The 26,567-nt window shown below is 41.7% G+C and overlaps 3 protein-coding genes across 8 annotated transcripts in view; all 3 read left to right on the top strand.

Moving 5' to 3' along the window:
• Window positions 1-19,883, top strand: part of LOC113173731 (plakophilin-4) — a 62,367-nt gene extending 42,484 nt beyond the window's left edge. For all 4 annotated transcript variants that reach the window (XM_026377252.2, XM_026377253.2, XM_026377254.2 and 1 more), the window contains 15 exons: window positions 24-194; window positions 2,352-2,562; window positions 3,322-3,454; window positions 5,022-5,235; window positions 11,504-11,687; window positions 12,639-12,756; window positions 13,403-13,594; window positions 13,828-14,001; window positions 14,212-14,362; window positions 15,232-15,424; window positions 15,862-15,946; window positions 16,272-16,389; window positions 16,494-16,634; window positions 17,419-17,483; window positions 18,810-19,883. In XM_026377252.2, the coding sequence (XP_026233037.1) occupies window positions 24-194; window positions 2,352-2,562; window positions 3,322-3,454; window positions 5,022-5,235; window positions 11,504-11,687; window positions 12,639-12,756; window positions 13,403-13,594; window positions 13,828-14,001; window positions 14,212-14,362; window positions 15,232-15,424; window positions 15,862-15,946; window positions 16,272-16,389; window positions 16,494-16,634; window positions 17,419-17,483; window positions 18,810-19,055 (2,396 nt within the window). In that variant the 3' untranslated portion in view covers window positions 19,056-19,883. The remainder of the gene's footprint in view (window positions 1-23; window positions 195-2,351; window positions 2,563-3,321; window positions 3,455-5,021; window positions 5,236-11,503; window positions 11,688-12,638; window positions 12,757-13,402; window positions 13,595-13,827; window positions 14,002-14,211; window positions 14,363-15,231; window positions 15,425-15,861; window positions 15,947-16,271; window positions 16,390-16,493; window positions 16,635-17,418; window positions 17,484-18,809) is intronic.
• A 787-nt stretch (window positions 19,884-20,670) lies between these two features.
• On the top strand, window positions 20,671-22,604 carry dap1b (death associated protein 1b). 2 transcript variants are annotated; one of them, XM_026375571.1, is made up of 4 exons: window positions 20,671-20,904; window positions 21,427-21,523; window positions 21,706-21,769; window positions 21,892-22,604. In XM_026375571.1, exons 1-4 carry the CDS (start codon window positions 20,835-20,837, stop codon window positions 22,006-22,008), a joined length of 348 nt encoding a protein of 115 aa, XP_026231356.1. In that variant the 5' UTR covers window positions 20,671-20,834; the 3' UTR covers window positions 22,009-22,604. The 2 variants fall into 2 exon arrangements, with proteins under 2 accessions (XP_026231356.1, XP_026231355.1); XM_026375570.1 differs by having other exon boundaries at window positions 20,674-20,904; window positions 21,703-21,769.
• A 1,882-nt stretch (window positions 22,605-24,486) lies between these two features.
• The window catches only part of tanc1b (tetratricopeptide repeat, ankyrin repeat and coiled-coil containing 1b), an 88,438-nt gene continuing 86,357 nt past the window's right edge, over window positions 24,487-26,567 (top strand). For both annotated transcript variants that reach the window (XM_026376018.1, XM_026376017.1), the window contains exon 1: window positions 24,487-24,605. The gene's annotated coding sequence lies outside the window, so the exon portion shown is untranslated. The remainder of the gene's footprint in view (window positions 24,606-26,567) is intronic.

Here is a 26,567-nt window from a genome sequence, read left to right as displayed (position 1 = left end):
CAACCATTCTTCTCCATCCACAGGAATACGGAGCTCCTATGCCAGTCAACACAGCCAGCTGGGCCAGGATTTAAGGTCTGCCATGTCCCCAGACCGCCACATCGCACCAATTTATGAGGAAAGGACGTTCCAGGGCCCATTGTACCGCAGCCCCAGCCACACACAGCCGGGCACCCTATACAGGAGCACATCAGGTTGGTTCCGTGTTGATTGTTGTTTTGCATTGATGAAAAGACATTACTTTTTACTTTTACTTTTTTTTTTTTCTTTTGTCTTTGTGTGTGTGTGTGTGTGTGTGTGTGTGTGTGTGTGTGTGTGTGTGTGTGTGTGTGTGTGTGTGTGTGTGTGTGTGCGCAACACATCAGACTCCAAATAATTTCCAAACTTAGCAGAAACTCCATTTGGTTTTCTTATCTTCTCTCTTTATTGCCAGTGTTGTCTCTGTATCTTCAGGTCACGATAAGCACTTTTCAAAACAATTTTTCACTCATAACATTTCTTTCTTCTTGTTCCCTTTTGTTTTTTTAAATTCTATCTTATCCAGTGAACCTGGGGCCTTTCATTCTGGTTTGTTGTCTTCCTTGTGCAACACATTTCTCTGTCCATATGCCCTTTAGTACTTTGTCTGTTGTTCTTCCTCGCTCTTCTCTGTTCTTTTCTACTTTTCTTTCTCTTCTGTCATTCTTCTTTCCTTGCCTCCTCTTTCCTTCCTCTCTCCACTATCAGACAGGAAAGGTGAGACATGAGTTAATAGCCAGGTACAGATATGTCATCCTGCCACAAAGGAGTCCATTACCTATGTGTCACACTGAGAATGAGAAGAAGGAAGATGGGGCCGGGGACAGCTTGGTTACCCGCATCCACAGCCTGCTTTCTTCCAGCTCTCCTAATGTTGTCATTCTCCTCTCATCATCCCTCCTCCCTCAAACACACTAGCTTAGTTAGGGCATTGGCACACACACTCCATTCAGCCTTATCCGTCACATACTGGAGATCTGCTTAGACCGATAAGTTCTCTAATAAATGCAATTGATGCCATGAGGAGCCCCACAGACACGTCTTCGTGCCAGCTATATTGCGAGAAAGCGAGTGGGACGAGGCTGAAGGGAATGTTCAATATGGAGTCTTTGTAAGAGCTACCTCATTAGAAAATCCAATTTGATTCTAGAGTATTTTTTATTATTTTGTTCTGAAATGAAATTTCGGAGGGAGCATTTCCCCCCACCAGCTTCCAATGCCACCTTTAGCTTTTTTATAGGCTTGCACTTTACTTTTTGGGCAGGTGGGAGCAAGATTTTTATGATAAATAGAAATATTGATCCTTGCCTGAAAAGACAAGGACTGGAATCCAGATTGTTCCAGTAAAATTGCAATGTCACATTTGTTGTTTATCATTTGTCTTCCAGTGTCTTTGGCTCTGTTAGATTACATTTAGTTAGATAACCATATTGCAGAGTAGTGCTGCTGCCCAACATAGAAGTGCACTGATGTGAGAAATTGTGTTTTTGGAGCAGCCCCACAAGTTGACGTCTTGGTTCCTGGTAGGAGGGAGTTTGAGCATGCACATGCCCAGTCCTATTGGACGACTGATAGAGATCTGACCAGCTCAGCAGTCACACTGCCGCGCGTCATGTAGCGCTTCTGAGAAGGAAGGCTTGGTGAGAAGGAGAACCAGCTTGTTTATGCAGTTTATGACCCATTGTGTTTAAATGTAGGTCATAGGATCACTTGAAGCAAAGGAAAAGAAGAAAGATAAATGAAGTGAGATGCTGGCAGACTGAATATTGGATCTAGCCTGGAAACATTACCTCTCTGCATATTTATGTTTGTGACGCCTCTGCTTTACTAGTGTGTCTTTAACTATTTTTCTAGCTGGTCATGGTTGGTCATTGCTTCTCAGCTGTGTACAAAGTTGGGGCAAACACCCAGTGGCAAAAAGGAGCAAGAAGGCAGTAAGGGAAGGATATATGGATCATCAAGCAGGTTGAGTCTTTCTGTCCTCTTTGAAAACCTGCAAGGTCCTTCCGGCTAAATACAGTCTTGTAAAAACAAAACAACAAGCAACCAGGCCTTTGAAGAAGAGGACTTCTACTTTGTGGAACCATGGGAGCTGTGTTTTATCCTCATCATTAATTGGTTCCAGATTTGAAAATTTGCTGAGACTGTCAGAGCAGCTGCATGTTTGGTTTAAAGTTGTATGCCACCGGTGTGCAAAGCTTCAAGTTTGGCTGAAAAGGTCTGAAGATCCTGAAATCCAGCGTTTTGTGGTTTTGTCAGTTTTCCTGTGTATTTTTATTTCATCTTATTTTTTCATTTTCAAGCTCTCTGATGTTTTGTCATTCGGCAATCAGGTGTGGGGAGTCTCCAGCGGACATCAAGCCAGCGCAGTGCCATGACCTACCAAAGAAACAATTATACTCTGAACACAGCAGCCACTTATGCTGATCCATATCGCTCAGCACAGTACCGTCCCTCTGATGCCAGCTACACTCACCAGGCTGTCGTCATGGACGATGGTGCTACCCGCTCACCCTCCATAGACAGCATTCAGAAGGATCCGAGGTAAGCACTGCTCACTGTTTTCTTTTTGTTACTAACCTTCTCGATGTAGTCGGTGGTTAACAAACTGTAGCTTTGCATGAACCAGTCATCCAAAGGGACTACTTAAGCTTACGAGGCATCCCCGTTCTGCTGGGTCAACAACAGTGTCCTCTTACTATTCAAACACAGTGTCCCCTGGGTAGTTACACACAGAGCTGGTAATACTACCCTTGGCCCCCTCAACAATAGATTCTCACATATATTAAAGTGCTGCGTGTACTCTTCTTGTACAGTCGCGTGTAAGGGCAGGGAGTGGGTTGACCCCTGCAGTAAACCCCTGACCTTGCACTTTGGGAGACTTTGTTTATGTCTGTATATGTTGCTGCAGTGTAACCACTTGAAGTGAATGCACCAGGGGCCATTCAAGAAGTGCATTTGCATTTGAGTAAAATATCCAAATCTTCCAGTGTATTTTTCAGGTTTGCAGCTCTCTTTAAAACTGAATTCTGGATGTTTCCTAAATATATTTCAAGTGTAGTGTAGAGACATTGCATTCCTCACTCTCTTCTTTAGTATACACCATACAGGGGAAAAGTAATCCAAGTGTAACCAAAGTGGATTGTCGTATAGAACCAAATGTGAATGCAATTTCCTCGACTTTGCCCCGAGGTGCTGAGGTATTCATTTTGGAGGAATTCATGCCTGCAGTTTTTAAGTAAGCAACCTCATTTCTGCCTCTGTCGCTGTGCTGATACGTTTGATCCCACCTGTGTTTTCCAGGGAGTTTGCGTGGCGTGACCCTGAGCTAACGGAGGTGATTCACATGCTCCAGCACCACTTCCCCTCAGTGCAGGCCAACGCAGCTGCCTACCTGCAGCACCTGTGCTTCGGCGATAATCGAATCAAGGCTGAGGTAGGCATTGTGTGTGCCTGATCCCATACTGTGTCTTGTTAGAATGACTTTTTCAACATTTAACTTCTGAAGCTCTAGCCATTTTTTTCACTTCCACTCAAATGCAGCTACATCTCTTATAATTGGCACCATGACAGTTATATTTATTTTGAAGTGAGAACAAAAGCTTGCAGTTAAAATCAAAGTCAGACATCCATCACTGCTTGTTTTAGTTCTTCCTGTGTGATGAGAGATTATCGACACTACAATTCTTTTTAGGTTTGATCTCCCAAATCGAATATTCTGGCTAGAGCCTCTTTGTAGACTTCTCACCTCATTCCAAGAAATCAGCAACTTTAAGACAGTGTCATCAAAATCTAGAACTGCTGGTCTGAGCTTTACAGATGAAAACACGTTTTAATTAACTTTATGAATGAACTTAATTACTTTTCCTTTTAAATCTCCGTATTTAGCTGTGTTTTAAGGTTGACAATGCCAGTGGGTCAGTCATTCATCCACCACATCCAGACTGAAGTATTCAATGTCAGTCACACTGACTGTCGACTGACAGTTTGGTTGACATTTTACAATTTTAAGTGAAATGTTTCCATATCTGTTCAATGAATGAAGTGAATGAAATTCTCCACACACATTTATGTTCTCTTCAGGATGAATTGTAAAAACCCTGATTACTTGAATTAGCTATTTTCTCTATGATTGTTATCATGTCTAAATTTTAAATATGTCTGACACTTCAAATTATGTGTTTCCATTCTTCTCTGCTTTACTATGTGTTTAGTACCAACTAGCAACTGTTAGCATGCAGACATGGGTCACACAAGATTTGTTGGCATAAGGCTAAAAGCATCACTGGTTCTAAGTATGACTTTCACATAGCATGCAGTTGATCATCTGTGTAGACAATCTCTGTGTCTGTGTGCCTGTCTGTGATCTGACCATTCAGTCAGTGCAAACTCCCTCTGGATTTTCACAGTTTAGCAGAGAACTTGTATCGCCTCAGGAAGTGTCAGCACAAGTTGGGGGGTGGGGGGAGCAAAAAAGGGCTGGACACAATGACTGAACAGAGGATTCACAGCCTTTGTAGAGATTAAGTTACACGTTCACACAAAAAGACACTGGCACAATGAAAAATGTCTGCAGAAAGCAATAGTTTAAAACACCAAATAGATATACAGGAATCCAATGTTCCACCTTCTTTCTGAGACATTAAATGTCAAGCTTGTACTCGTGGTTATAGAAAGACCCAGAAAGCAGAATAAGATATTAGATGTGTAAAATGTATTTTTCATTCTCAGATGCCAAATGACAACTTATTGCAAAAATACTCTTGTGAAAATGTAAATGTAATCTTTCAAAGCACTGTCTCCTGTGGGTGAGCTCTATAGTCATAGATTAATTTTACTTTTTCAAATAATTTGAATCTGGTATGAATACATTTCCTGTTTGGACATTGTCTCATTATAAATACCTGCATGATTATGCTCTCCATGATACACAGGATAAGCTGTAACATTCTGATCACTGGTCATCTGGTAATAGTGTGTGATCTCATTCACCCCGTCTATAGGTATGTCGACTGGGAGGAATTAAACACTTGGTGGACCTACTAGACCACAAGGTAATTGAGGTCCAGAAGAACTCGTGTGGAGCTCTGAGGAATCTCGTTTATGGCAAAGCGATGGACGACAACAAGATTGCTGTGAGAAATGCAGGAGGCATCCCGGCTCTCCTCCGCCTGCTGAGAAAAACTGTAGATGCAGAAGTGCGGGAGCTTGTCACAGGTACGTCAGCGTGAGGGGAGAATATGTGTGCAGTTTTTATTTTTCCTACTGCTTCCTTTAACCACAAAATGATAAAGCTTTATAATAGTCCTTCATCTGGTGCACAAAGGACACAAAATTACATCTCTTTTTGTCTGCAGCTGCAACTAATAATTATTTTTATTATGAGTCTTCTGCTGATTGCTTGTCCTTTTTCCAGGGAGCAGTCACAAAGAATTCAGAACCAAGATTAGCCTAGAACAAAAAATGAAGAAAATTCTCACATTTGAGAGACTGGTGGCATTTTATGCAAGGTCAATGACTTGAACAATTAATCGATTATCAAAATCATTGTCTAATTTATGGTTAATGGAATCATTGATTAACCTGTAAGTCATTTTATCTCTACTGCTGAAAGCACCACTCCTTAACGGTGCTGTCTTTTTTCGGGCTCCCACACCACAAACAGATCTTTAGGAGATCTGCTGTGGGGTCACAGTAGGACAAGAACTATACATCACTTGTGCAAAACATGCTGAGTTATTTACCTTTCCAGACTCACAGACAGGTGTGTGTGTGTGGAGAGACAGTAGTGTGTTGGTTACATTGCTCATAACTTTTGATGTGAAACCTCTGCTTTTGAAATCAGCCAGTGATTGTCTGCTATGGCCTGTGGTAAAACTGCATGTGGTTAAAAAAGGAAAAACTGCTCTAGGAGATAAGTTGTGAAATGAGATACTCTGGAAAAAAAAATTTAACTGGCTGTTTACCATAGCATGTCTTAAGAATATGTACGTTGTAGGTGGAGATATTCCGTAAGTTGCTGCTAAGGCTGTCAGTACTGCAGAGTCCCTTCCCATCTGCATGATATATACAAAGAAATGAAACCACATTTCCATGGGATTCATTTTCTTTTATTGCTGAGGCTGCAGAAAGATTTAGCTCTCGAGCTCTCTGAAAATTGTTGTTCTCCTCGTCTCCGCGTCGGACTGTGTGCAGCTCAGTTGTATTTGTGTATTGTCTGAACTCCACAAACATGATATAAATCCATGTTGTTTTGGATCAGGGTGGAGCACTACAGAAACAAGCAAGCCAAGACATTTGGCTCCCAGGTGGCTGAGTCAGCTGTTTTGTGCTCGACTTCAGCCCCCGCTCGAACATAGTCTCAGTTTACAGTCCAGCAGTCCTGAGGGACAACAATACAGTTGGTGCAGTGCTGTATAGGCTGTATATTCACTTTACTTAACACATACCAATGGAGAAAATCATAACATTTTGAAAGAACACAAGAGCACAGTCTGCTCACACGCATGCTTGTGTTCTGAAAACCACTAACATTTTTTACTTCACTCCCTTCAGTCAAATTTCATGAGGTTGTACAGACAGACATGTGTTGCCCAATCAGAGTCAGCAGTTTTAACGTGAGCTCTGTTTCTCACTTTCATCCATTAGTCAGAGATCCTGATGTTGTTAATTGGTAGTGCTGGCCCCAGGATGGGGGGAGCAATTAGGAAAGGTCAGCACTGCTGCATTACCTCTAGTTAATTACTACTGATGAGAACAATCCTCAGAAAGAGCTCTCAGGTGGACGACAAGGGTATCCTAGGTCAGAGCTTAAAGTGGAGCCAACAGAAGTCATTCACTCACCCACAGCTACTTTGGGGCACATTAACCATTTGAATTAGCAAAACCTTCTCTAGCTGAGTTGTCGAAGGTAGTTAAGAGACCAACCAGTTGTCAGGACTAAAGGGCTCTACATTGACTCCCCTGCGAAGTCCAGGTGTCAGCTATGGTTCATTAAGTTGAGCTGCGAGAACAGGCCACCCCTTGCTTCAGGTCAGAGGTCACGTTGAGGGAACACACAATGTGATCTCGGCTCCCTTACCTGCCTCAACTTCCAGCAGCTGTTGTGGTTATTGCTCTGTCCTCAAATAGCCTTTAAGATCAAAAGGCCAAAACTACAGCGCTATCATTAACTCCAGTACTGGGAACACTTGAGAACACACATGTTCAAGAGTAATGTTTGTTACCCCCATGTTAGATAATACATGGTTTATCTTATCTTGGCTTTACTTGGGTAAAGTCAGCTGCATGTTTAATCATGATTTCATTGTATTTGAGCTTTTGAGAGTGTTTCAGCTTTTTCAAGTTTAATAAATGATAAAACTTGTTACCTAAAACATGTTAGATACAAAAAGTCACTAATGTAGGAGATCTATGATTTGGCTGGCAAGGAATAACTACATCATCTAATAATTTATACTACATATATGGCTACATACAGTATATGTTGCTAGAAAAGACTAATTTCTGGATTTTGTTTGATAAGGTGATGGTCGTATGAATTACATCTTGTTTTTGTCTTCCTACTGCTTGCATTAGCTTTGCTATATTATATTTTTTTAGTTTTTGCAGTTTAGGAAGGTGTTTTAAGGTTTATTGAGTTCCAACTAACACAAAAGTACAACCCTGTAGCAACACACACACACACACACACACACACACATTTGCCAAGTGATTGCATCCATTGCTGTCTTTTTTATAGTTGAGAGTGAAAAAAATGAGAAAACCTTTGATCAAGTGAAAAATGAGACACTTAATTTGATCCAAAAATAAATCCAGTTATAGCCATAAGCAGCAATGCACTGACTTTCATTGGAAAACAGAAAATGAGAAACGCCCACCAACCTCAAAAGTACCCACCAAGCTGTTTGTCTGAGGTTTAGTCGATGCAGCATTGACAAGTTTCCAGTTCAACTCCCACAAATTGAAATGCTAATAAATTGGGTGGTTTTGGGATGATCAGCAGCTTTTTACAGATTGAAGTAAATGCCCACCCTGTTATATTGCATCACCTGATGAAGTCAATCACATGCTGACCTGTAATTTGACAAATATTATCATAGGAGCAGTTAGATTTTGGAATTCAATCAGGGTCAGTGATCTGTTTGTGTCTAGATAAGAAAAGTGACCAAGCTGTGAAAATGCACTGTAATTCTACTACAAACAAAACACAGTTTTACCAGTAACCAGCCTGCTAGCCAGAATATACAGAATATACATCAATATTAAAAAGATCCATACTAAGGATGTTCAGTATAGTAAATCGTAGAAATAGAAAAAAACTATCAATCTTCTAACAAAACCTTCTGAGTATTGGAATCATTGTAACTCTTACAACATTCAGCTGAGAGTTCAGCTGACTTTATTTTCTACAAATGTCAATTTTACAAATTCCTAGCACAAAGCAGTGTGTTGTACTTGTTATGTGACACACTGTTTGGTTGAAGAGGTCAACTTTAAACTTATATGCAGAAAGCCAACATCAAAATAAAATAGAACTCCTCACTCCTTCTGTCCTGTGTGTTTGTATAATATGAAATATCAAATCCAGGTGAAAACTAATCGGAATGCTGATTTCATTGCATCTGTAACTGGGTGCAGATTCATAATATGAGTGAGAGTATGTCTAATAAGAAGTAGCAGCTCACATTGTTTAGGTTAATTGTGCACTGGCATTGTCAGCTTATCCTGTTGTTTGTGTGTATTAAAAGGAAAACAAAGCTAGTGTTAAAAAAAAGAAATCAAGGTACAGTAAATACATAACATTATAGATTTAGTATATTTAAAGTCTGGAAAATCACTGCTGATAAGCTGCTTGGTGAGGTCCAAACATCCACTCGCCATACTGACTAATGGCTCAGTGTGTTTGATATTGAAGTCATGCAAACACAATTCTTTCTGTCCACTTAGCTCCTGATCTGTGACGTGTTCTCTTTGTTGCATCCAAGCTCCACAACATACTGCAGCTGTCAGTCATACCTCAGTAAATTTGCCCATTGATTTCTTCAGGATGCCACTGCCCCCACAGGACTAGTCTGAAATCCCACTGAGAGTGTTTTATTCCTACTGATTGACATTAGAGTGGGTGTGGGGGAACATGTCAGGGAGAAAGGGGATTGTTAAAAAGAACCAGAGGAGTTGGTCATGAGGTGTGAGAATGTATCACTAAATTATGGCTTCTATGTCACAAAAGTAAACATAGACCTGAAGGCGCTTGTGCAAGGAGCAGAGTTCAATCACCAAAGGAGCATTTGATTGAAATTAATTTCACCGCCTGAGCAGAGCAGAGATGCTATTTCACCTGATGCCTAAAGCTTGTGTTTTGGCATGCAGCCCCACACACATACTGCTGGCTAGCTGTGATTTTAAGCACACGATGCATCTCAAGAGCCAACTGTCTTTTAATTTGAAGCCTTACATTGATATTTTTATGTAAGATAATGAAAGTTCAGTTAATGGGCTTTAAAGGTAACGGCAAGTAAAATGATGTTGATTAAATGTCTGGCAGAAACTCTGTTTGGCAGGCATATACACATCTCTCTGTATATCTTCTTGCCAGTAATAAGCTTAAATTGTGCTCCTGAGCCAAATTATTGAGTTGTTATTATCTCTTAGTTCAATTGGCAGGACGGGGAACAATGTGTTGAGAGAAACTGTGAGGTTGAGAACCAAGTTAGGAGAGTTAAAAATATTTTTGATCTTTCCAAACATATACAAACACAAACAGATGGAATATCAGTATAAAAGTATGCCCTGTTGTGTAGGTTATCATTATTAGCAAGATGTAGGGCAAAAGCTACTGTACAGTGACAAGAAAAAGTATGTTATTTTTATGGTTTTCTGTGTGATCTGAAGTCAAAAGTATTAACAAATACAATGTGTCTAAAGTCAACAAAAAAGGTCTTATCTTTTATGTCTTTATTGAGAAAAACCATAAAAACCTCATAGTGCTAGTGAAAAAAAGTATGTGAACGTGTGGAATAGTGACTTAAAAAAACTAATAGGAGTATTAGCATACTTGGAAGAAAATTGTTTTAAGGGTGCAGACTATAGCTACTTTGACTGACAAAAACCACTCAAACTGTTTAGGTTTGCTCCATACAAAAAAAATATGCTTGTGTGAGCCATGCCTCACCACAAGGAGCTTTTAGATGATCTATGATCAAGAATTGTTGATTTACATAAAGCTGGAAAGGGTTACAAAGTGATTTCAAAGGCTTTAGAAATTCACCAGTCTACAGTTAGACAAACAATCTTCATATGGAGACACTTTGAGACTGTGGCTACTCTACCAAGAAGTGGGCGGCCAGTCAAAATGACCCCAAGAGCACAACAAACACTCATCAGTGAGGTAAAGAAACAACCCAGAGAGACTAGGCATCATTGGAATTGGGTTCATGAGTCCAGTTTGTAAAACATTGAACAATCAGGGTGTCTAATGCAGTTTTGGCCACTACATATCATCATAAAAACATTATCCCAACTGTAAAGTATGATGGAGGAAACATCATGATTTGGGCCTGTCCCGCTTGCAGTGATTAAGAGAGCCACAGACATTAGATGTCCAAAGAATATGACAGAGCTAAATCAGTCCTGTCTGGAAGAATGGGCTAAAAGGGTCAACCAGTTATTAATTCAAAGGGCTCACATACTTTTTCCACTATCACAGTGAGGTTTTTTACATTTTATGATAAAATGCCAAAAACCATGAAATTCCAAAAGGTTCAGATACTGTATATAAAAACTGCTGCTATAAGTCAAGAGACAATTGAGATTGCTGTAATATTTTGTTGAGTATATATTGAGTTATTCTTCACAGTGGATTGCAGCTTTTGGAGCTTTTTAGCCTCCTAAGGTTACTGGTGCCCCGCAGAAGTCAGCCTGTGCCTTACTGTAAGCCTAGCAGCAAAAGCCATCTAATTAGAAGAACATGCTACATGCTGGCTAATCCTTGACAGATGCAGCATCAAAGGCTGCCAGGACTGTGCATGATTATCAGTGGTTACCAAAAGTATATTTGAATTGAGTGAAATGATGGCATAATTTCTGAAGACTTTACATTATTTATATTTCATTTCAAATGACTGAGCCTGTGCCATATGGATCCCTGCCTTCTCCTCGATCTTTTTTTCATTTCAGGCAAATAATCTTTTGCCCCAAGGATATTCTGCTGAGATGAAATTTGATTTGAATGTCTCATGCCTCGATGCTAGAGTTGCGGTTTCATTTCTGAAAAGCAGTATTTTCACTTGGGTTTTGTTATGTCTGCCTCTGCTCGTTTGAATGTGTTTGTTTTATGGACCCATCCTCCCAAACTGCTATTAAAAGCACAAGTTGTTAGTTTCTCTGTTGGGTTAGGCTAACTGCACATGACAGCTGACATCATTGGGGGGGGGTTGTGTGCCTGTTTCTCAGTGCCCGTGTTTGCATGTGCCTGTCTCCACAGGGGTGCTGTGGAACCTGTCGTCATGTGACGCCGTCAAGATGACAATCATTCGGGACGCCTTAACAACTCTGACCAACACTGTGATCATCCCTCACTCTGGATGGAGCAGCTCCACCTTCGATGACGACCACAAACTGAAGTTTCACTCCTCCCTGGTGCTGAGAAACACCACAGGCTGTTTGAGGTAAACCACCTGATGCACACACTTGGCACTGGCCCCCCACTGTGGCTATTTGATGCTACTACACATAGTGGCAAATTAGCTTATACTGTGGCTCCTCTGCAAATCATCATTGAGTCATCATTGAATAAAATATAATATCAGATTGGTCCAACATAAACATAAAAAACTAATTAAAGGTCATGGCTTCATGGCTGACAGCATGAGAATAGTCTGCATTTTAGCTTTTTAAGTTTTGGCTTTTATACAAAAAAACAAAATGATAAATAAATTAGTGGTAATTGAGCATGGTTTAGTCTGATAGCTAGATTTTTGATTTATCATGTCTCTTTTTCAAAGGTAACATCATTTCATAGACTATTACAGTCAAAGCTGATTTAATAATCCTAGCTTCTCTCATGGGGCTTCTTCTTTTGAAGGCATCGTTCTGCGTGTAGAGCTCAGCCTTTAATTGGTGACAGCCAGTCGCACTGTGTGTGCGTGTTGTGTATGTTTTTGCACAAATATATGCATAGGTGTGGTTATCTGTGTGTGTGTGTGTGTGTGTGTGTGTGTGTGTGTGTGTGTGTGTGTGTGTGTGTGTGTGTGTGTGTGTGTGTGTGTGTGTGTGTGTGTGTGTGTGTGTGTGTGTGTGTGTGTACACACTAAGTTGACTCCTTATTTACCCAGCAAAGTAGCAAAGAGTTAGAATGACTCCAGTCAGACCACACACACACTTCATACATTATTGATGGTGTACGGGGATGGCAAAACCCACATTACACATTAAAGTGGGGACACACGCACTCACACACACACACACACACACACATACACACATACACAAAGAGCTGTCATTTTGTGTGTTTGCGTATGCTCATTTGTTTGTTGAGCAAAGGCCCAAATCAAAGGCTGAATTTGTGTGTGTGTGTGTGTGTGTGTGTGTGTGTGTGTGTGTGTGTGTGTGTGTAAAAGGAACCTGAGTTCAGCTGGCGAGGAGGCTAGAAAACAGATGCGCACTTGTGAGGGCCTGGTCGACTCACTGCTCTACGTAATCAAAGCCTGTGTAAACACCTCTGACTTCGACAGCAAGGTACACACAAAGTCACACAGACACACACTTAGCCAGAAGGAAAACATGCAGCCACATGATAAAAGGCTCTGGGGAAGAATCCTACTTACCTTGTTTGAATCATTTTAGTGCCTGAGTCTAAATTACCCTCGCAGCAGCCAGCAGCCACTGTTTCATATACTTTTTCACCCAAAGCACAACCCATAAATACACAACAGTGGACTTTAAGAATCCAACACACTACCACATAGGACAGGTATACAGTATATGGTAGCAGTAGAAATTAAAACACATCTTCTAGACACGCATCTGTGCACTTTAAAAGTCAAGTGGCTCATCGGTAACATGGAGATTGCCTCCCCTAAGAGCCTGTTAATTTTCGTCAAACATATATGTCATTGACATTCTGCGAAGCAAAGCCTGTACAGAGCTCAAACAGCGTGGAATAAAATCCATTTGCTCCGGTCCAGATATTCTTTCTAGCTACAGACCCTTGGGTTCCCTATATAATTGATTTGTAACACAGCGAAAATCAGGCCTGTGTGCCACACATTGGCTGCAGATACTGTAACCCACCTCAGAGTTTATTGTATTATAGCTTTTGTCATGGTGATTTAGGAAGCCGCCGTTGTAACAGCCCACCCAAACCCCTTCTGCTTGCCACCAGATTGTGGAGAACTGCATTTGTACTCTAAGGAACCTGTCGTACCGTTTGGAGCTGGAGATGCCTCCGTCCCGGCTGACTGGGGGTCAGGAGCTGGACGGGTTACTTGGCAACGAGTCCCCCAGTAAAGAGGTGGATTCCAGCTGTTGGGGCAGGAAGAAAAAAAAGAAAAAAAAGAGTTTACAGGAAGAAACAGTAAGGATTACACTTCTTACTAGAGGCTCAGTGCATGTTAATTAGCAGGAAGTTTACATTGTCCATATTTATAGTCAAAATCAATATAATGTATGTCAGACATTTATGTAACCACACTCAGAAAACCACACAATCTATCTGTGTCCTATTGTTTGTGGTCATATTTATCTAAAAAGTTCCAGCGCTCTGAAAAATGACCTGTATTAAACTAAACACTGTGGTTGTTCGTCCAGTGGGACGGCGTTGGACCAATTCCTGGCTTCTCCAAGTCCCCCAAGGGTGCAGAGATGCTGTGGCACCCTGCAGTGGTTAAGCATTACTTGACACTACTGGCTGAGAGCTCAAATCCAGCGACTCTAGAGGGTGCTGCTGGGTCCCTTCAGAATCTGTCAGCTGGCAACTGGAAGGTACAGTACCACTGTCTGTGTGCACAGCAGATACATAGATTATTTTTTGATTTTATGTACAATGTTAAATGTGATATCCTTGGAGACAAAGAGGATTTAACATCTATGTGTCAGTCAAAGCAGACACAAGTTTTACTTGGAATCACACATGCTACATCTCCTGTGAGGTGTCGAGATCATTTTGAAGGTGTAATCCTTTCCTGTGCACAGTTTGCAGCATACATTCGTGCAGCAGTGCGTAAAGAGAAAGGACTGCCCATCCTAGTGGAGCTGCTGCGAATGGATAATGACAGGGTGGTGTGTTCAGTTGCCACCGCACTGAGAAACATGGCGCTGGATGTCAGGAACAAAGAGCTCATAGGTTAGTAGTCACACTGCAGCTACTGTTCTTACCTTTGTCCAGTTTAACAATAAACGGTAGCTCCTGCGGATTTTGCACCAGCAAGACTGATGCCATCTTGGAAATGTGCCTTAGGGGTTCCTTGTGAATGAAAAATCATGAATCTCAGTTATACTAATACCAAATAGATGTGTTTTGTGGCATTTAACTGTGTATGGATATTACATTACATCCCAGACAGTTTCATGTTTTGCATAAATTTATCTGACGACATTAATATGGTTAAACGCTGTATGTAATATCTTTTGGGGTATTTTGTAATATTAATGTTTTTATTTTCCATTTCATCTCACTCCAACCCCTGAAACTATTTTGTTTTACAAAAAAAAAAACAAGTTTTTATGTGATCTCTGTGTGGAATTAATGAGGACCTGCAGTTTCAGCTGAGCAGGGCTTACGCCTCTAGGCATAGTTGGGGAGGAGCTCCAGTGATGAAGATGCTTTTTGTTGTGTGTATGTGTGCGAGAGAGAGAGAGAGGGAGTTTGTGCTGCGTGCTTTCTGGTCTTTCGGTTGGGCTGCCCTGCTCAAGGAGATAGGGGAAACAATTCTTTTTTTAATGCCACAGTGCACACACTCGCCCTTGCAATGATAACATAATGTAATTTAGGGAAACTTGCAGTCTCAAGCACAATAAATATCTCTCAGTATTCTGGAAGTACATAATGTAGTTCAGGTCACACTGACAGACATTCACTTATACATTAAGTTAAAAATTGACTAATTGTTTGTGTGGCAACTTCGCCCTCTCCTGTCTGGGCATAACCTTCTTCCTATAAACCATGTTGGAACGTTTTAACCACATGTTTCACTTTTCACTCCTCCCTCTCAGGGAAATATGCAATGAGGGACCTGGTCAACCGTCTCCCTGGGGGAAACACCACGCTGCTGTCAGATGAAACCGTGGCAGCCATCTGTTGCACCCTGCACGAGGTCACCAGCAAAAACATGGAGAACGCTAAGGCCCTGGCCGACACAGGCGGCATCGAGAAGCTGGTCAACATCACCAAGGGCAGAGGAGACAGGTGTGCTATAGCAGCGTGTATTTGTCGATAAGCTTTTTGCAAGGGTGGAGGGTACACCCAGATACAAACCCCAATCACTAACATGTTTCAAATGCGCACAGAAACATCAGCTGCATGTGGCACTGGGCAAGAAGGGTTTTACACAAAATCGCACACGTACACAGAAACACATGCATTGAAATGCTTGGACAAGGAGAAGCCATAGCTATAGAAAAGGTGGTTTGTGTGCATTGAGGTTTTATGTCCCTGTGGAATGATGGCAGTAGCTATTTCTAGCCTGCTATATATTCAGTAATGTTCCAGGTTAAAATACACTGAGGACACACTCTCCTCCATCACTCACACTTCCCTGTAATGTTTACAGTGCAATTTAAAATTGGGTTAAAATCATTCAAGAGTATTCAAAAGGCATGTTTACATGTTTGTCTGTTTTCCAGGTACTCCATGAAGGTGGTTAAGGCAGCTGCTCAGGTGCTGAACACTCTGTGGCAGTACCGGGATCTGCGCACCATCTATAAAAAAGTAAGGGAATTTGCATTGATAACAGCAGGTTGTCATGGTACGGTTACAGCAGTCACCATCTAATGTCTCTGCAGGCTGATGAATAATGTATGTTTCTAATACAAGGAGGTCTTACAGTTGAACTGTGAAAGAAAACATTTGTCATAAACATTTGTCTTATAAAGGTCTAGGCAGTTGAAAGAAAACGAACTGTTCCTTTTAACAGCACAGGAATGTTTTAAGTATTCCCTCCGTGACCAAAGCGAAAGCATTTTTATAAATGCCACAGATGTGTCTTAGCTGCTCGAACCTCCACTTTTTCTTTCTTCTCTGACTTACTAAACAGGATGGATGGAACCAAAACCATTTCCTTACTCCGGTGTCAACACTTGAACGGGACAGGTTCAAGTCCCAGCCCACCCTTCCCACCAGCACCATTCAAATGTCCCCAGTCAACCACCCTGGTATGTTCTTTTACCCGTACGCCCCGCCAAATCAAAATGGACAGCACCAGTGAAACAGGAAAACCTCAGGAATTTAATGTGGAAATGTGTTTTTCTTTCTGCAGCTGCGAGTGCCACGTCGTCTCCTGCGATGCTGGGCATCAAAGAGCATAGAGACAGTGTCAGAGATTACCAGAGAGTGCAGTCAACTATGCAATTTTATAATTACCAAGGGGACAACAATATACATAAAAACCAGTATACAGGTACTCAACAATGCACCGATCTGAAAGCTATCTGTACTCTTTAAAAATCTCATGAAAGCATATCCACTATCTGCACCAGACTGCAGGTGACCCTCTGGTCCTTTCTGTGCAATGCCTTATCTATTTTATTCCTCATAACGCTCTAGGCAGATTCCATTGCCAGTCTCATCTCCCTGCCAAGACAGCCTTCTCCTATTATCTCCAATGAAGCCTGCCAACCCAGACACAGTCAGTCAGTTTATTTCACAGGACCTTAGAGCTGGATTGATACTGGAAATGGTCTGCACAGAAGTAAAAAGGACCAACCAGGCAGTGGTCAACAGACATTACAATGGTGCCTTTGTTAACGGGCACAAGTTCCAGCATGCAGACAGGGGCAGTGCGTGGGCACGCAGACATACTAGAGACAGACAGAAGCTCTCACCAGCCTACACTGGTTGGCGAGAGCAAGGGGAGGGTAAAGTAAACAAAATGAGCTGCAGTCTCGACAGTTCATGTATTACATAGCAGAGTGGAAATTGAGTTTTAGGATTCTACTGGTTGCATAAAGTGCCAAACAAAATACCCACCCCATGGGTTATGTAAACAATAGAATAGCAGAGGCCAACTATATTATTTGGTGTTGTTTCTCTTCGGCAAAAACTTGGTGCTTCTGGATCCTGCTCAGTATAACTACAGACATTTACCCTCTGAGGACTTTTTGACTCATGTCAAAAGAAGTGTACGTGCATTGTATCCCCATACGTTATTTCGGCTGTCTCTTTATTGTTACTTGTTTTTCCAGGGTCTGGAAAGCCTTCTCCATATTACTACCCATCCCCCACAAGAGAGGAGCCCAAAAGAACACAGGTGAATATAGTAACACTGAATAAATGTTGTATGTAACAGCATCACTGGGACTACATACAACATGAAGTAACAGAGTTCAACCTTTGTAACAAGGTTGCAGCTAATGATTCTTATATATTCTAATAATGCTAATTTAGCACTTTTAATAAAATGTCAGCACATTGCTTACTCTGTCTGGCCGGCACTATAAAACCAATCACGCCTTTTTTTCATAAGGCTAAACAATAAATTGTTTTATGATATAGTTTAATAGAACACATTAAATTCCATATTACTCCTAAAAATCACAACATGATCATTTTTCCATGTACGACCAAAAAGACAATGTGTGAGATCAATGTTTTTTTTTTTTATGAAGTGTTGGATAGTATTGATGCAAGGCCCTTGTTTGGGATCTCTCCTCTGGGCTGTATAAACTAGGCGAGGACAACCAGCTCTTCCACCCCACTTGCCTAATACAAAGAGACTGACACGTATTCCACCGCGAATAAATGGCGATGCTGGCAATGACCCAGCACATCAGCTATTGTCTGAGCGAGAGTGAATGTGACTGCTGGGATTGGGATAGTCTGGGTGCGTCTCAGGCACCTGTCACTGCGGGACACATCCATGTGTGCCCATTCAGATAATGGGCACAGAGAGAAGGAGGCAGGAGGGAGGCAATGGGGGTGTTTTCTGGTGTCCTTCATATCATCACATTTAGGCCAGTTAATGTGTGGAGGCAGTGGTCAACGTATTTCCTGAATTTCTACCAGTCACCTTGAAGCTGTTTCTTTTGCAATAGTGACCAGAGAAAGGACGGTTTGAAATATCAGGAAATAGACTTAGTCTGTTTCCTCTTGAGTTTGATTTGGTTGATATTCAGTCAATGTCATATCGTCCGAACCATAACTTGATATTTTGATCTCTCTGTTTACACAGATTAAACAAATGACATAACTGTTTGATGTGTATTTTAGAGGTGTGTTCTACCTTTGGGCCGAGCCAGGCTATTTGTTTCTCTCTGTCACAAAACTGTGCTATAAGCTTTGCCAACTGTAGCTTAAAGTCCAGTCATGAGAGTGGTATCCATCTCATTTAACTCTCAGCACAAAGGCAAGTGCCATTTTGGGAAGGATGTTTTGCCCAAACACTCCGGTATTGTGCCTGAATGCCTCCTGCATTAACACACAGCAGCAGCAGCAGCAGCTGTTGCTAACATGCTACTCACGATACAGCCTTCTGTGTACACGTGTTGTGACTTTAAGTACAATTAATGAGTTTCCACAGGCAGTTGCTAATCATATTCCAGTTCACCAGAGCCAACATGCCTCTTTTTCCTTACAGCCTGCGTATTACACAGAGGATCCGGGGAGGAGGAACTACGATACATACAGAATATACCTGCAGCATCCCCACGGTTATGACGACTCCTACTTGGAGGAGGTCATCACCTACCCACCGACAGTCGACTACAGCTCGCAACCTCACGGACTGAAATCAACCACCAACTATGTGGACTTCTATGCTAGCACACGGAGGCCTTCCTACAGGGCAGAGCAGTATCCTGGCTCTCCTGACTCCTGGGTTTAGGTCTGCAGAGCCTCCTGTGTCGCGTTCAAGAACTCCTTTTGTCCCTGATTCTCCTTTCAGGGTGGGAGGAAGGGCATCTTCATCCTGCAGCAGAGGCAAAAAGCCAGGAAGCACACAAAAACTTTATTTTCATGAACTTGGCTTTATGAGTGTGTATGTTTAAAAGTGAATTTGTTGGAAATGGGGCAAAACTGAAAAAAAAAACATGGCAGATGGAAAGATGGAATGTGTGCCAAAGAAGGAAATCAAGAAATGTTTAGTTTTTTTCTATTTAGTAGAGGAAGATGGAATCATGCTGGGGGTCTGTTGATGGACAAATCTGGACACTGCCAATAGGAAATGTGCATCCTGCTCTGTCTAGATGTCAGTTTTATTTTCTTTATAAAACTCTTAGCTGTGATAGCATGGTGAAAGGTGTGAGTCATGTGAGTGAGGGTCTGCGATAAGAGTCAAGATGGGGGAACAATGTATGTGCTGAAGCCAAAATGGATCACCAACTCATGTCTGGAAAAAAATAAAAATTAAAAAATAAAACTAAAAAGTAGTAATCTAATGTTAGTTTGTACAGAGGGATCAAATTGTACCTGTACTTAATGTTAAAGCTGTGTTATGCCATGGAGTCTTGTACATTTCTTTTATTTTATTGTAAATACTGAGGGAAATAAAACATGTTACTTGGTTTACACTCATCAGCACTGGTTTAAAAAAAGGAACTTGTGCCATGTTAAATCTCTATAGATATATAAATATATGCAGAAATATGTGGACAGATGATGGCATCATAACAGAACCATGTTAAAAAAATAAAAAGGTCAGTTTTGTTTTGTACGAGTGCTGTGTAATTGAATTTTTTCACAGATGTAGTGCAAACATTTTTTACACTTCCTGTTTACTGCCATGTTTCCGTGCGCACAGGTTATGAACATGAACAGCTCAAAGGGCTGCATCTATTCACCTCAAATGGGAAAAGGATTTATTATATCATGTTTAAAAGACATAAGTAGAAAAAGAACAGAGCAGAAAGACGGACATATTTTTATTTTAGGATGAAAATAAATCTCACTTTAACTAAGTACACTTTAACTTTCACTAAGGTAAGCAGATCTTGCAAAATAAAAGGTGTTCATGTGGACCACTTATTAATGAGTCCAATTAAATATTAGGTTCACTACACATGCCTCCTTCACCAGCAGCAGCAGCTTTGTGTGTATCACAATTTGACACAAGAGCTGTGAGAATGCAAGATGCAAAACCAGTTAAACAGAGTGTGCATGTAATCTTCTGTTGATGTGGTGAGGGCTTAAGATGGAGCATGCAGTTCACCTCCTGACAGCAGCTAAACTCATTCTATAAGCACACAGGGTTTAAACCAGATGACACACATGGTTAAACATCCCCAGGTGTTGGGATGTTATTTGGCTGATTAGATCATGGAGGGCATCATATACATCACATCATATTTCAAAATAAGAGGGCGGAAGGCTGAACAAAACCTAAAATTAAAAGACTGTGCGTTACAAAGAGGCTCTGTCGCTGTTTCTGGTTTCACTTCGCTCATCATGTGTGAATAATAATAATAAAAAAAAAGAAAAGAAAAGAAAAGAAAAAGGAAACGCGATGGGCGTTTCTCTTCCTGCAGCCCCGCAGGACGTCATCAGCGTTGGAGCATAAAAACAACAGCGTGGGCGTCGGACGCAGCTTTTTCTTTTTATATTGTTGTTGTTATTGTTGCTTTCTGTGCATTTCTCCGGAAAGTTTTCCAAAAAAAAAAAAAAAAAAATGGTGCAGCAACTGTCGAAATGTGGAGGACAGGAGAGTCCTCTGCTGAAAGCTGGCCACCCTCCTGCAGGTAACCTCGACCGAAGCGTCGCTCGTTTCACTGCTGGACTCGGAGACGGGAGACAAACCCTCAAGTGTTTCACTAACTTTTAAAGTCCTCAGGGGACGGATTGCTGCGTTGCCGTCGTGTAATCGTCATGTTGGTTGCATCGACAAATCCTTCTCGCCTGTCGCTCGTCCTCGCGTCTTGATCTAAAACTCGGGGCCTGCGGGGTCCGTGAACGTAGCACCGCGTTGTCGCCGCTTGGTTTAATGCGTGAAGTTCACTTGTGTGGTTTTCACGGCTCTGCAACAAAAGAACAAACGCGGAACAGAGAAGGCCTTCTGTGTTTCTTACTGAATCCTCTTGTTTCAGATTTATCCGAGCTTACATAGACGCCCTGTAACACCAGATACAAATTAGATTGACTGTAAACTTGTGTAGTAGAAGTGTTTTCTTTCCAGATGAGGTGCAACTTCATCAAGTAAGTGTATTGTATTTATTTTCATAACCAAAGTAACTTTAACTTCTACTGTTGGTCTGATTCAACAGTGAAGGCAGGAGGTAAACGGGTGGTGAAGAAAAGTTTGGAGGAGAGTGCCACCCATGGGACACCAGAGAAGGAGACGAGGAGATCGGAAAAGCTGAGGTAGTCCTACAGTCTGCATCTGCAGGATACGAGTGTGTTTGAAGCTCTCTAAAGACATATAAAGGATCAGATCCTGATCAGGTGTTAGGATGTCGAGAACCGGTTTGATTTGAGCATGCACATTACTGAACTTCTCTCTGAAGTGAAGTGAAACTCATTTGAATCTTGTGATCTTGCAGCAGGTCCCTTGCCACCTCCAACAGGATGCAACAAGTCAGCATGCTGCTGGCAGGAACTCTTGACAAGGTAAATCAAAAGCCTCAGTCACTGCTCTGCTTTTCAACTTGATCCCGTCTGAACAAACTGGATTAGTGGAAAGTGCCTCCGAGGCCCGATGTAGATAATAAAAACCCTGATTTCATCCACAGCTGAGCCACGACTTTCCGGAGACGCCGGTGAGCGTGAGGCACAGCAAGGTGCACCCCGCGGTGGAGAAGCCCCACTCACACCGCACCTTTGTCATCCAGCAGCCGAGGAAGTATTGAACATGTGTTCAAGAGGGAGGGGGAGGGGGGGGGGGGGGACCATGATATGTCAACTGGTAAAGGCAAGCGTGAGGTGTCAGACAAATGTGGGGACTGACAGGTTGTCTGTGGAGGGTTGATAAAACCCTCTATTTGCATACAAAGGGGGAATTATTGCTTTTCAGACTGTGCTTGTTTGTGATATTGTAAACCAGCATTTAATGGGCCTGCTCTAGAATTGCAAGAGGACTTGTGTAGTTGTCTTTTCTTTCCAGCAGATGCATTTGGGTATGTTTTAAAATGCGCTTTTGGAGGTTGTAAAGTGAGGTTTTTCAAGACTTGTTTTTCCCCCTATGTAGTGTTCACTATGTACTGTTTCAATGTTTGGCACTTATTGGATTGAAATTAAATAATTGCATGGCATCACTGTACTGCAGAGCTACCGCATCTTATTTACTGTCTTGCAGTAAGCAGCACTCGCCACGAGGTGGCAGCAAGTAGCCATTTATAAACTTTAATAAACTGTCTGAAGGGCTTGAAATAATTTGTATGCACCTTTTTATACTCACTGCTTCCAATAGTTTTTCCTGTGCATTAAAATAAATGGTTAAAAGGCACCAGTGACTTGTTGCTTGCTTATGTTGTAGGCTTGTAAAGAAGGAGCCTCATGGACTTAAATGTTTTTCATAGTGTGGTACTATTAACTTTTATAATGGTTTCGTTCAAAGTGAATTACTTTATTTATTTTTTTTGTTTTAAGGCAATAAAATATATGCAGCTAATTGAAAATCAACTACTGTATACACTTTACACTTGCATATCTTTTAATCCTAAACCACGTTTAATGTCTTTATCAACTCATGATATGCAGTATTTAAAATTTAATTGAAATTTGATTTTCCCATCACAGAGACACTGTTCAGTGTCTCACCTTATGTGCCATGTGTCATGCCTGTGTGTTCATACATGGGCCTTTTGTTTGCATCACAAAGTCCACAAACAATATCTGCTGCTTTTTTTTTTTTTTTCCTCCTCTAACAAAGTACGTAATGATAGCCTTGTAAACACAATGTGCCGACCTTAAATTCTCTGTGATGCTCATGCTGTTCGCACATGCCTTTGATACCATCTGTGTGTGAGGTTCAGAGACCTCTTTGGCTCTGTTTGAGGAGTGGAGCAGTTGGTGGTCTTCTGACTTGCAGACATGGTGCATTTCACTGCCAGTGTCTGCCCATTCCCCAGCCATCTGAAGAGCCTCGCTGACCCTGCGACGCCCACCAGGCTGCTGAAAAAACACTGTACGCTGACCGCCTCACACTGAGAAGCGCTGACTGACAAGATGTGGATTGCAGTCCCAAAATGGACTCCTATCACTGTGGCAAAATGCAGCAACGTGTTTTAATGAGAAATTATAAAGATAATCTATTTGCAGAACAGACTAAGACTAAAAATCACAACAATCTGTGATTTTCTGTTGAACATCTTTTGTGAGACACATTTTTGCTCATGAAATATAAAGGCGCATACAATCTTGTAACCTCATGAGGTCGCCAAAGACTACTGAGTACTAGGGGAGGAAGTTGCATAGCATGGTTGATAAATCTATAAGGAAATGATTCAAACATAAGATTCAATGTGTTCCTTAAAAAGAACGTCCCCTTCCAGGGTAGTAAAACTTTAATGTGAAGCAGCGTTTTAATGCAGCCAGTCCAGGTGGTGCCATGTTATTTTTTTAATACCCTCGGAGGTTTTAATGCAGCAATGCATCATATTTTATGTGCAGCTTTATGCTTTGCATTAAAAATCTTGATCTGCAAAGTAGCCAGTAACTACAGATATACAATCAATTCAGAGGAGTAAAACGTGTTTTAATGTGAGTGATATTTTCACATGACATGGAGGCAGAATTAAGACATTTTCCATTATTCATCAATCTATAGTTACTTTAATGAATTATTTATTTGTGACTAATTCTAAGCCAACTAGTTAATCAATGAAGGAAATGTAAGTAACCAGCTTTCAGCTGCCCTCATTGTTTAGTCTGTAGCAGTGTTTTGCTGGATCATAACTTCTTCTGAACTTCCTAGAGAGTTAAGAACAATGCAATCAGGGAATAAAACTAAGTTCTTAGTGATTAGGCTAAATGCTTAACGAACATGCAGAGATCATGCTTATTTGCTTATTTAGTTTACACAGCGTATATTGAAGTCGATTGGCTGTGACACTCACACATACAGTAAACAGATTAAAGGAGAGCAGGACAATGCACTCAGTATATAAGTGTATAACTATGAAAAGCAAGTCTAAAACACCTCTGCATACAGGCACCAGTACATGTCATCTATGCATTGCACTGCACAACATGTGCAGGTTAGCAGTCCTCATGCACTCTGCATCACAGGCCTGATGAGGCGCAGGGAGGAGGAGGAGGGGGGGCGTTGCTGTGCCTCCCCCGCCGACGGTGACCTCATGCGGGACGGAGGAGGAGGAGGAGGAGGAGGAGCCCGGCGTCCCGTATCCTACCTTGGAGGATCAAGTGGGGACCGAGTCCGTGTGGAGATACGCTGGAAGACTGGGAAAAGTTTTTCCGGCTCTTCCATGTCCAGGCCATTGATCAGGTAAGACCTCGGGAAGTCTTCACGGGCTGACTGATTGCGACCTAGTCACCGCCGACGCGCTTGTCGGAGAGGAGTGAACCCAACGAGGAGAGAGTTTTAGTTTTAGTGGGACCGTGTCGGGAGGAATGTCGGGACATGTCCATCAGGCAGCGGGCAGAGCTCGTACCGCTCCGTGCTTGTTCCGTTTCCCGTGTTGTTGCTCCGAGTTGGACATTAAACTCAAAACTTCAACTTTCCGTGTGGACTGGAGCTAAACGGTGCTTCACTCTGACGTCATGTGTGTGTGTATATGTCCTCACTTTTCACTACGTCACAGTCGCTGTGCTCGATTATTGCGTTCAGAGTTGAAACGATGAATCGATTAGTCGACCGACAAAAGTCAACGTTACAGCAAAAGAACTGCACGCAGAAACGAATCCAGTGGTGTTAAATGGTCAACACAAACAATTAAAATCATGTTTTCCTGATTATTATATTAATTGACCAACAAACTGTCCAAATGCCAAACATTAATAGCACATTTGGTTGATTAATCAGTATAATTAATCATTATTCTCTACCCTATTCAGTGCTGCAGCCTTAGAAAGAGCAGACTAACCTTAATTGACCTTTCTGAGCATAAACACACTTACTTTAGGAACTTTTTAAACTATGTCATTCTTATTTTTGGAGTGGCATCCTGCTCCACATGACGCACTTCATTACTTTTTCTTGTGTGGTCTTATTTGATGCTCACGTTACTCTGTATTTTGTGTTTGGATGCAGTGGTTTTCGAAAGCAAAAAACCCAGCCCAGATATATTAGTAGGCGTGAGGCTGGAGGACTGTAATCTTAGTCCACCCACACAGATTGAGTCATTGAAGTTTGACCACTGGTTGTGGATGACTTTTGCTGGTTTCAGCGTATTTTTTGATGGAGGAATCTCCCTGCTGCTCGGCCAGGTGCGTTGACAAATCGAAAGCTGTGTCTTCAGCCTCCGAGAACGTGCTTGTAAATGTCAAGATGCACCTTTGATCGCTGTTTGAACATGAAGTTATTGATTCGGTTTGGGGTGTGAACAAGGGTTGTGGAGCCTTCATACCCTTGCAACCCTCTTGGTGTCCTATCATGAAATCACCTGCTACAACATTTGCCATTTTATGTATGTTAAGCTGCTTGTCTTAATCCACCTTCAAGGACAATTCCACTGCATTTCTAGTGTTTATTTTTCATTTTAAAGTGACATATTGAACAGTATTAGCTGTTCTGCTGGCTGCCACTTAATCTGGACATACTACGCATTAACTTTCCAACGTAATTTCGAGCAATTTTACGCTGATTATTGGACCATTACAGTGGATTTGCATGCTTCCATTCTAAGTCTGGGGCCACCTTAATTGTCACCCAGCTGCAGTGTTATGAGATGTCGGCACTACAAAGCACTTATCTTATCGAAAGTGCAGTAACAGTGTGCCTCCCTGTCCCTACAGAGCCTAGTTCCCATGGTCTCCAGCCAGTTGGCCACAAACAGATGCTGGCATTAGAATTGCATTGTTATGGTTTAAGAGGCAAAGTTTTAGAGCCGGTGACCTGATGATGATAATGGTCATGATTTTGTACCTCTGAGTGGGTTTCCTCACTGTAGAAGCACACGGCTCCAATAGGAACGATTGAGATGAGCTCAGATCAGCATGCAGCTCGACTGAGACCAGTTTTTGAATGAATCTTGAATGTAGTGGTATGGAGACTTGGAGTTTGAGATTCCAGGATACAACAAGCCAAACCTTACCACGAACATAAATAGTACCATGACTCTCCATATCATACGCTGTTTGGTGTGGTTCAGATGAATTGCTGTGCGTTTGCCTGTTCGGTTTGCTTCATTTACGTTGATGCGAAAGCTTTCATTGAAACTCTGGTGAGTCTCGGTCCATTTTGAAGTGGACTCTTGTGCGGTTTGTTTGAAAAGCAGATCAATTACAA

Source organism: Anabas testudineus, chromosome 21 (assembly GCF_900324465.2).
Source record: "Anabas testudineus chromosome 21, fAnaTes1.2, whole genome shotgun sequence".
Classification (NCBI taxonomy): Eukaryota; Metazoa; Chordata; class Actinopteri; order Anabantiformes; family Anabantidae; genus Anabas; species Anabas testudineus.
This window is presented reverse-complemented; position numbering and strand designations above follow the sequence as displayed.

What these genes read in the sequence shown, in the direction of transcription:
- dap1b (XM_026375570.1), top strand. Translation starts at nt 20,835, where the DNA reads ATGGTGCAGCAACTGTCGAAATGTGGAGGACAGGAGAGTCCTCTGCTG. An exon ending in AGCTGGCCACCCTCCTGCAG is followed by an intron (nt 20,905 to 21,426) that starts GTAACCTCGACC and finishes CTGATTCAACAG; the next exon opens with TGAAGGCAGGAGGTAAACGG. An exon ending in TGGCAGGAACTCTTGACAAG is followed by an intron (nt 21,770 to 21,891) that starts GTAAATCAAAAG and finishes TTTCATCCACAG; the next exon opens with CTGAGCCACGACTTTCCGGA.